The following is a 9986-nucleotide window of genomic DNA, read 5'->3' on the forward strand; positions in this document are numbered from 1 at the left end:
CATATATTAAAGATGCTAGATGATTGCCTATTGTTTCGATGGTAGAAAATGTTAGGAAAAATTTAATGAAGAGACATTATATAAAATTTCTTGGTATGCAAAGGTACCTTAAGGAAATATGCCCTAAGTATCAGGAAAAATTAGAAAAATTGAAAGTATTAAGTATGAATTGTGATAGTACTGCTGCTGGTCCTAAATTGTACGAAGTCACAAGCTTTAGTAGATGTGTGGCAGTAGATCTCAATGCTAAGACATGCACATGTAAAATGTGGGAATTGTTAGGTATGCCTTATACACATGCAATTTCTGCCATTTACTTGAACAGGGAGAAACCAGAGATGTATGTGGACAAGTACTTCCACAAGTCCACATACATAGATATATGTAGTCATACATTCAAACATGTACCTTCTAAGGAAGATTGGGAGAGGACTCAATACCCAGATATCCACCCTTGGATTGTGCAAAAGACACCTGGTAGGCCTAAGAAGAGAAGGATTAGACAGCCAGATGAGCCTAGAAACCCCTACAAGGTTCCTAGGACAGGAGGTGTTGTTAAATGTGGCGAGTGCAATCAAGCGGGATATAATGCTAGGGGATGTAAAGCTGGGATAACTGGGGAAACTCTATGGCAAAGAAGGGTGCGCAAAACTACAAATAGAAGGGCTGGTCAAAATGTTCAGGTAATATTGTATTGCTTTAGCTTTTATTGTTAGAATATTAAGTCAAATTATGTAATGTTAAGTCAAATTATATAATCAATAAGCTTGTGTATAGATGAGTCCATTAAGAAGGGCTGGAAGACCAAGGAAGAATGGTCGAAGTACCTTAATAAGTAATCAGGTAAAATTGTTTCATAATTTAACCAAATAATTGTTTTAGTACTGCTGCTGGTTATGTTTGTCAATTTGTTTTCTGGTTATGTTTGTAAACTCAATAAACTTGTGTCTCAATTTTTAAACAGCAAGCTGCTCCTTTTATTAGTGCTTCTCAACCTACTCCAAGGCATAATGCTTCTAATTGTGTTGAAATAAGAAAGGTGCAAAGCCAACCTGTGGTATGATAGAATTCCTTCAAAGAAAAAATCATATGGATTATTGTTGATTTTTTTTAGTGTCTACACTTTATTGATGTATTATGTTCTTACACAGGCAAGGAGAGGTAAAGGTAGAGGTTCTAGAAATCAAGGTAGAGGTTCTACAAATCCGACTATGCCATCAAGCTCATCATTGCCTCCACAACAATTTAGACCTCCAAGAGCAGCAATTCTAAATCTAAGTTATGTTGCACCAACATTGTCATCATCCCAGAGAAGCATTTCACAAAAGATGGCCGAGACAAGCAGAAGTGTGCCTCCAAGAAGGGTATCTTGTCTTGAAGGACTGTCAGAAAGATTTGGATATGGGAGGCCGACTTTGGACAAGTGATTGAAGTTGTGGTTTTTTTTTGTGTTTGATTTCATCACAATTATTTTGTCTTGATAATTGAACTTGTAATCTATTATGTGACATAAATAATAAAGCCAGTTGCCGCATATTTAAGGTTTTTTGGACAATGTGTGATCACTTGTTGATTACATGTTTTTTAAACTGTATTATGACATGGAAATGACAAATCCTATGTTAGCTATTTTGTGACAACTCATTAGTATGGAATTGCCAAAGTTATTAAGTTTCAGTTTTTGGACAATATTTGCCTAAATTAAGTGTTTGTTTTTTTGTTTGTTATACCACGGGTATCTATTTGTAAAAACATTCAAACCACAAGTATCTATTTGTAAAAATATCCAAACCACATGTACCTATTTACAAAAACACGCAAACCACAACAATTTATTTGAAATTAACTTTTATTGACTAAATTACCCTCGGCCATGTCAGCATATAGACGTCGTCATTATCTGTTTTCGCGTTTTTAAAAAACGGAACATACTACAAGTATTTATTTACTCGAAATCAAACTAACAGATATTTATTTTACAAAACTTGAAACCACCTTAATTATATTAAATTAACCCTACAAATTTTACCCATAAATTTTGAATTTTCATAAATAAAAAAGTTGAATACGACAATACTCGAGTCAACTCGATTTGACTCGTCAGTTTGGTTGAAAACGAAATGAAAATCCACCGAAACCAAAGCAAATCTCGGCCTTCTTCATTCACCTGAACTAACGAAGAAAAATGTCAAACACTCCTCAATTTCTCTCTGAATTCAACCAAACAACTCGATCCCTGAAAGCCACCCTCCGCCCATGGTCCTCTTTTCTAGATCTCTCCTTCCTCAATTTCCCCTCTTCTGTCCCCGATGCTACAACTCGAATCACCCAAAACCTCACCCATTTTCGCTCTAATTACTCTCTTCTCATCTTCATTGTACTCTTCTTGAGTCTTCTGTATCATCCTCTCTCCCTAATTGCCTTCTTCATCACGTTCGTTGCTTGGGTCTTTCTCTACTTCTCTCGCGATGAGCCTCTATCGGTTTTCGGCTATCAGGTCAATGATTTGGTGGTTCTAGCTTTGCTTTTCTCCGCGACGATCTTAGTGTTGGTTTGGAGTAGCGTTTGGCTCAATGTCGTTGTTGCGATCGCGGTCGGCGTGGCTTTGGTTGTTTTACACGCGGTGCTGAGGAGCACGGATGATCTTGTGGCGGACGATAATGAAACATCGCCATATGCGAACTTGCTTTCCGATGATGATAGCCCAAGAGGGGGATTGTAACGGTATTTTTTTTTTATTTTTTTTACTTCTTTTATTTTTCTTCTTACATTGTAGTTAATTTGAAAAGGTTTACGAATTGAACTATATTTATAATTCTCCAATGATTTTGCACATAAAAATCTGCGGGGATTTTTGCTTCATTTCCCCCCCTCTCTTCTTTATTGTTAACTATTAGTCAGTCTGTGTTCGATGGAATTACTGGAGAAAATGAATGAAATTATTAGTTAAATTTTTACATTTTTTGTATTGTAGCGATTTGAGGTGTTATAAGTCTGTTTATAAAAATGGTTTTCATCATCGAACATTGAAAATGCCGCTACCTGCATTTGGGCATCCTGTACAAGGCATGGCATTGGAAGTATCAGCTTTCAGCCACTTTTCGCTATGTGAATTGTGTGCTTGTTTGGATGTTGCGTCATGATTCTATATGTATGAATCAATTCAATTGTCGTCGTGTTATTTATCTTATGTTGGTTAATGATTATCAAATAGTGTTGATTGTTGTTGCACAAAATTAAAGCTCTGCCTTAGGTGCAATTTACTTCAATTTGCCTTGTGTTGTGCTCATTTTTTTAGTTGACAGTAGTTTTTATAATATCAACAGATGTGTACATTTGTTCTCAGAACTCAGAAGAGGAGCAATTTGAGAAAAACTTTTCTTTTTTGAACAAATAGATTACAATTTCTGTATGGAATTGGACATTAAAATGTTTTGCTAAACATGAGAAGCTTCTTGCATTTTCGCCTGAGATACTTAAGTAGGTAATTTAATTGGTCGTGACCTCGTAGACTTAGGTTTGTGAGTCAGCTGTTATAGGTTTCCATAACCTTGTTTGCAGAAAATGATTACTTGTAATACACCACTAGACCAGTAAACAGGTTCTTTTGTTAATGGCGGAGTGTTCTGAACTTGCAAATATTGTTGGTAGATGAGGAAATTGTGTAGATGACTTGAAGAAGATGAGTCATATGTTTGTCCACAAGACTATCTTCTTAGTATAAACTTTATTTAAAGGTGATAGAAACTTGAGCATCTTTGTGTTGATGGTCCTCAATCAGATCTTGCAAGTGAAGATCTTGAAGGGAAATTAGAAATTGAGAAGTCCAATTTTCATTCCATTTCCCATCTCTTGTTGATATTGTAACCAAATGATGTCGGGGACTTCTGCTTCTTGTTTTGTTCGTAATGGTTTGATGGGGAAGAAATGGGAATGATTCTGATGATTCTAAATATCATTATTTCTCTATAGTCTTTACAACAAAATATCTATAGAGAAATATGTTGTTGTAAAGACTATTACTTAATGAAATATCATAGGAAGCATTCCCATTTCTTCCCCCATCAAACCATTCCCATACTATTGTTTTCAGGGAAATATTTTTTTTGTCAGTGCTAGAACAAGAAGCAAAAGTCACCGACATTGTTTGGTTACAATATCAACAAGAGATGAGAAACGGAATGGAAGGCGGACTTCTCAATTTCTGAATTTTCACTTGCAAGATCTGATTGACCATCAACACAAAGATGCTCAAGTTTCTATCACCCTCAATGTTCAAAAGGTTTTTCAAGTAACTTGTGTCTATGTCTATCAGAACCCCTGAAGTGCTTCTTTATATTAATTAATCTCCCTTGGAATTGTTATGCTCAAGTTTCTTTCTTTTGCTGTTTCCCTATTGCAACTCTTCTATTTTCTCACTCAATTGTTTGTTACGTACATCCACTTTCTTCCTGAATCTTTTGTTTTCCTTATCACCGTACTCTTATTCCATGATTTGCTCCATCTTAAATTAATGCTCGAGGAAGTTAAAATACTTGCCAGGCTCCTTTTCAACTACTTGTTATGTAATTCTACTCTTCATTTACTTACTCAGCATATTAAGTTCAATCACTGACCCGGAAAAAAAAAAGGTTTAAAAAGAAGAAAATACGAATCATGTACATGGCAAGTCTGATGCTTGAAATTTTGAGAAGTAAAACAGCAACATATGAAAGAATTGAACTTCTCTTTTCACTACATGTCTGAGATCTAGTGACAACTTAGGAGCACATAAGATCGAAAACGCCGGAATCTTTTGACTCGCGTTGTTGAGTCCTTTGTCCTGCTTTTGCACTGATAAACCTACGGACAGATATTCTGTTACTCTGCGTTGGTCTTTGCATTTGTGTGCCACAACTACTACTTAGAAGATGAGTCAGGAAAGGGAAGGAAATTCGGAGATTCCTTTGGCAAAATTATCTGGTGTATGCTTAATAAAAGCTCAAAATTGGAGTCTACATGCAGGGTATGCATGAGGTGATTATATCCTTTGAAGCACACAAGTTGAGATCATGGAGACAGAGATTTCCGGCTGTATGACAAAACCACCACAAAATCATTAGCTGAACTACCAACCCTTGTATGTATTATTTCGGATGTTGTCGGGAACAGCTGCCACGCGTCTTTCCACACGTCTACCAACTCGTGTAGTTGTACCGTTGAATCCACTGGCTGGCTTAGTAGCCATATCTCTACCTGGGAGAATGAATTTGTTATTTTAATTCAGTGAATTGGTCTGCACAAGGCGACCACATGAAAAAGAAGAAAATCTATTTCTGATGAGGAGAGAAGATGAACTTACCTCATCCTCGTCAGTAAGACCTAGCTTTTTCGCTAGATGCTTTTTGATGAATGAAACAGGTAAGCTGAGATCGCTGTGGCAATTATATTTACTTAAGTATCAGTAGAATACAAATAAGATAACTATGCTAAACCAACCACATTTCTTTTTCTGATGAAACAGTATTGCAGTTCTAATTTCTAAACATGTAATATCCGTTTGAAAACATATTACCTATCAATTATTATGAAACAAATGATATGATATCTTCGTGTAAAAGGTGTAAAAGATGGCATATGTTCAAACAATCAGAGATATGTTTAAAAAATAATTGCTTAATAGTGGATTGGATACAACGGATCTCACAAAAAAAAAAAAAAAAGCAATGATTGATGCAAAGAAAAAAGATATACATTGTTACATTTTTATTGATAAAATTCAGTAAGTTGAGATCATAATAGAATTTTTCTAAACGCTAACCAATTATTAGCAATACTAGGGGTGTTCTATGGTCGGCTCAATCTGAAAACCGAACGATCACTAAAACGAAAACCGAACCGGATGATAATAAAGAACAGAACTACATTGAACCGACTAAATTACTCAGTTTGGTTTTTCAATTTCAATATTATTTTTAATAAGTTAAAATAAAATATATATACATAATAAAAGTTAATTACGGTAATTATAATTATTATAGTAATTTGAAATATGATTTTATTAAAATACAATTGTTTGTTCTTAAGTTTTAATTGCATTTCGAACTTTCAAATCCTTGATTTGCAATTATTAGAAAGAAAAAAATTAATAACAGTATTATCTTACAATGGCTTTGACTTATATAAATTTATAAATAATCATGATTTGCAAATCAAACTGCTACTTAATGAGAAATGATAAAATGAAAAGGCAACTAACCACAAATTTTATTTTATTTCGGTTGGTTCGGTTAATTTGGCAATTTTGCCACAAAAGCCGAACAGACCAAATTACCGAAATATAATAAGAAATAACCAAAATCGAACCAGAAAACCAAATTTCACCCGTTTGGTTGGTTATTTCGTCCGGTACATTCAGTTATTGTGGTTCGATTCAGTTTTTAAACACCCATACGCAATACTAGTAATTTTATAGGACAAATTAAGTTGTTCCACACTAGAATCTCAAAGAAGAAATGCAAGAAAAATTATCAATGAATTCAATCAGAAATGATGATGGAAATCAGACCAGCATTAAAGGTGAAATTGATTAATTCAGACACTAAGAAAATGAAACTCACTTAAACCTCATGTAGCATGAAGAAAGTTGCGGCAAGGGGGCTTCTCCTTCCCTGAGATCATTACTCAAAATGTCATAAATTCAATAATTCAATTCAACTATATAATAATAATATAATGATAGAACAAACCAAAACTTACTGATCATCAGCTGCAATTAACAACAGCCAAATTGGATTAAACCTTCCATCATATTGACTGTTTGAATCAACAATTGCTTGTGCAGTAAAATTCAATCTCTCGGAGACAGCTACTCTCTTTTGCCGCAACTTTCTAGTTTTAACTGAACCTGATGAACATGGAACTGAGTTATTCTCATCACCATTGACTTTGGGTTTGTTAATTTGCTCCTCAACAGTATGTTTAAGCACTTGAGCTTCCCTCTCTGCAGGATCAGGCAACTGCATTGTCTGAACAACAGGAATTTCCTGTAGATTATTAGATTTCTTATGCTTTGATGTGCCTGCAACATCAACTAGGCCACTTAATGGTATCCACAAATCAGCCCTCTCTTCACATGGTTCAGCGCTGTCTTTTGAATCTTTATTTGTCTTGTGCTGTTTGGATGTGTCAGGAGTAGAATTCCGAACCTTGATAATGATTATTCATCATTTTCAAAGACACTATCATTAAAATAAAGGTAATAAACTATAGCTAGAAGCTGAAAATTCCTTCCTTTCTTACCTGTCTTTTAGCTTGTTCAATAGTCTCTGGTGAGCTTAACCTCTCATGTAAATCATCTATTTTCTTTACATGGTTTTCATCAATTGAAATTATTCCTCTTAAAGCTGGACCCTTTCTTGCAATGGCTTTCAACCTTTTACTGGGGCGAGGAACTAACTGTGGAGCTGGTGCTAACACTTTAGGTGGGGTAGCAGCATTTGCAACCAAAGAAGAAAGAGATAACTCTTTTCTTTTCACTGGTAACGAGACAGCAGGTAGAGCTTGTACAACAACTACTGACTTGACCTTTTCTCGTTGGGAAGAGAAGATTTTGGTTTTCAAATCTTCTAAACTGTTGTCTGCCCTGTACATTAACACAAAAAACCATGTTGGAACAGTGTGTATATATATGGTCATCACATCTATATCTTCTTTGTCATCCAATCAAAATCTGAATGAAGTTTCAACGTAGTGAATAGTGAACATCTTTTTTATTATTAGCTGTTTGGTTCGTGTGATTATTAGATGGTTTTACTTTAAAATAGTTTAAATAGCCATCAAGTGACTGTTTCTCAATTCTAAATAAGCACTTTTTATATCTACGGGATGGAATGAAACAGTTAAAAGGAGCTAGAAAAAGAGGAGCAATGTCCCAAGGAAATCAAGTACCTGAGCTTCTCGAGTGGAAGACATCCTAAATTGATATTACACACAGGACAGGTATCATACTCCTCGTCATTTATCTTCTGGTATATGCACTTTCTGCAAACTGTTTTCAAATTAAAGAGACAAAATATCAGATGTTTTTATTTTATATATGCACAAAGGGTTAATATTTCATCAAATTAGTCCATAAATGACAAGCATTTGATCATGCAAGCCCAAATTGACCTTATGTTGCAAAATGTGCAATTAACATGATGCAGCTATCAATTGGGAGATTAACACATCCATATATAAACCAATTCGAAGTCGAAAAAAGAACACATCGATCATCAGAAAGTAACCTTATAATTTTCTAAAATGCAAGAATCCAATCGCATTGAATTAAAAAGGAACTATGATTACGCGAATCAGGGAATTAAATTAAAAACAAGAACAATTGAGCGATAATCACGTGAAATAGAAAGAAAAATCAAAGAAAAAGAGAGAGATTGGAATGGAGAAAAACTCACAAGAATGGAGGCATTCAGAGATAGTAGTAGCGTCTCTGAAGAATTTATTACAGAGAGGACAAGTAATGCAAGGCGCAAGCTTCTCTCTTCGAACCTTCACCACCTGCCTCAACATCTTCTTCTCTCACGTACACCACATTTACGGTGCTGCTGCATGTACCCGATACGCAACCAATCCCTCTATATCTTTTGCCGTTTTAACACACAACCAGCCCCCCAGAATTGCTCTCGCCGATTACGGATTCACGATTTTCCAATCCGATTTTCTGTTTGGTAAGTGAGAAAAGGAAACGGAGAAGGAAAACATCCAAACAATAATTTTTTTTCTCTCTTTCGATTGAGACAATGGCAATGACTCCTTGATATGATCTAACTTGAGGTTTCGATAAGCGTTTCAAAACAACATAATAATATTATATATTACATTTTTCGCCTGATGGATGGAGGGTAGAATGCGCCGGTAGTGTGTAGGATAATGATTAACCTGCGCACACTGTCTGGGTTTGGCTTAGCGTTTGTGCTTCTCGTGTTCAATGAGTCGTTGGGAAGAAAAATAAAATTCTTTGTTTCGAATTTGTTGCGTTGTTCGCCGTTTCTGGTGCAGGTGACGTTGCTCGGCGTTTCTGTAATAGGTTATAGCGGGCGCACGTTAGTATTTTCCACGTGTATTTCACGTGAATGTCGTGATGAAACTTGAAAGTCAAAGAGACGTAGAATGGGTTAACTCAAAATTTCACCTGTCATTTCGAATTTTATAAAATTTCAATTTGTTTAAAAAAACGTAATCTTTTTATTACGGGATAAGATATATGTTTTTTTTTTTGGAAAAGTATCAATTTACTCTACGTATAAAATAGTATTAATATAAATTTAACATTTAAAAAATGATATCAATTTAGATTCGATAACGTAACGTAGTAATATTAATGACGTGTCATGTTCCGTTATCGAGGTCTAAATTTGTATCATTTTTTAAATGTTAAATCTATATGGTAAAAGCTAACGGATGCCCTCGGGACGCTTGATAAGAAATATATTTTATTATTTTTTATATAATATGCATGGTTTGACACAAATTAATTAATTAAAGACAAAAGCTTAAATAATTGTGTTAGATATATATTGTATTTATGGTAATTATCCTATATTTATGATAAATATAGAATAATTACCATAAATATAATATATATCTAATAAATTGTATCAAAATTAATTAAATTAATTCCCCTACTTGATTTTCTAATTTTTGAAAGTAAAATGCTTGATTTGAATGTTCTCACATCTAATGAAAACATAGTTGTGCTCATGGGGGAAGATCCAAATTTGGAAAATTCATTACATACTTCAAATTGTATCAAAATTAATTAAATTAATTCCCCTACTTGATTTTCTAATTTTTGAAAGCAAAATGCTTGATTTGAATGTCCTCCTATCCAATGAAAACATAGTTGCGTTCATGGGGAAAGATCCGAATTTGGAAAATCCATTACATACTTAATATTCAGGACAACCTCCAAATAATGTAGAAGAAACTCATGATCCGAATTTTTG

The 9986-nt window shown here is 34.5% G+C and overlaps 2 protein-coding genes across 3 annotated transcripts; one reads left to right on the top strand and one right to left on the bottom strand.

Moving 5' to 3' along the window:
- The first annotated feature begins 2120 nt into the window (after positions 1-2120).
- Positions 2121-2959, top strand: LOC136216547 (PRA1 family protein D-like). Its single transcript, XM_066003087.1, has one exon. It carries the CDS (start codon positions 2186-2188, stop codon positions 2720-2722), a length of 537 nt encoding a protein of 178 aa, XP_065859159.1. The 5' UTR covers positions 2121-2185; the 3' UTR covers positions 2723-2959.
- Positions 2960-4612: 1653 nt separating this feature from the next.
- Positions 4613-9020, bottom strand: LOC136219626 (E3 ubiquitin protein ligase DRIP2-like). 2 transcript variants are annotated; one of them, XM_066007102.1, is made up of 7 exons: positions 8436-9020; positions 7930-8029; positions 7282-7624; positions 6739-7154; positions 6600-6650; positions 5342-5414; positions 4613-5235 (listed from the first exon to the last, which is right to left on the bottom strand). In XM_066007102.1, exons 1-7 carry the CDS (start codon positions 8548-8550, stop codon positions 5050-5052), a joined length of 1284 nt encoding a protein of 427 aa, XP_065863174.1. In that variant the 5' UTR covers positions 8551-9020; the 3' UTR covers positions 4613-5049. The 2 variants fall into 2 exon arrangements, with proteins under 2 accessions (XP_065863174.1, XP_065863173.1); XM_066007101.1 differs by having other exon boundaries at positions 6739-7187.
- Positions 9021-9986: the final 966 nt, after the last annotated feature.

The sequence above is a fragment of the Euphorbia lathyris genome, chromosome 2 (genome assembly GCF_963576675.1).
Source record: "Euphorbia lathyris chromosome 2, ddEupLath1.1, whole genome shotgun sequence".
In the NCBI taxonomy this organism is placed as follows: domain Eukaryota; kingdom Viridiplantae; phylum Streptophyta; class Magnoliopsida; order Malpighiales; family Euphorbiaceae; genus Euphorbia; species Euphorbia lathyris.

Excerpts from the sequence above, each read along its gene's own strand:
- LOC136216547 (XM_066003087.1), top strand. The coding sequence starts at position 2,186 with ATGTCAAACACTCCTCAATTTCTCTCTGAATTCAACCAAACAACTCGA.
- LOC136219626 (XM_066007101.1), bottom strand. The coding sequence starts at position 8,550 with ATGTTGAGGCAGGTGGTGAAGGTTCGAAGAGAGAAGCTTGCGCCTTGC. Across the intron at positions 7,188-7,281 it reads TTGAACAAGCTAAAAGACAG|GTTCGGAATTCTACTCCTGA; the intron begins GTAAGAAAGGAA and ends ATCATTATCAAG. Across the intron at positions 5,415-6,599 it reads TCATGCTACATGAGGTTTAA|CGATCTCAGCTTACCTGTTT; the intron begins GTGAGTTTCATT and ends TAATTGCCACAG.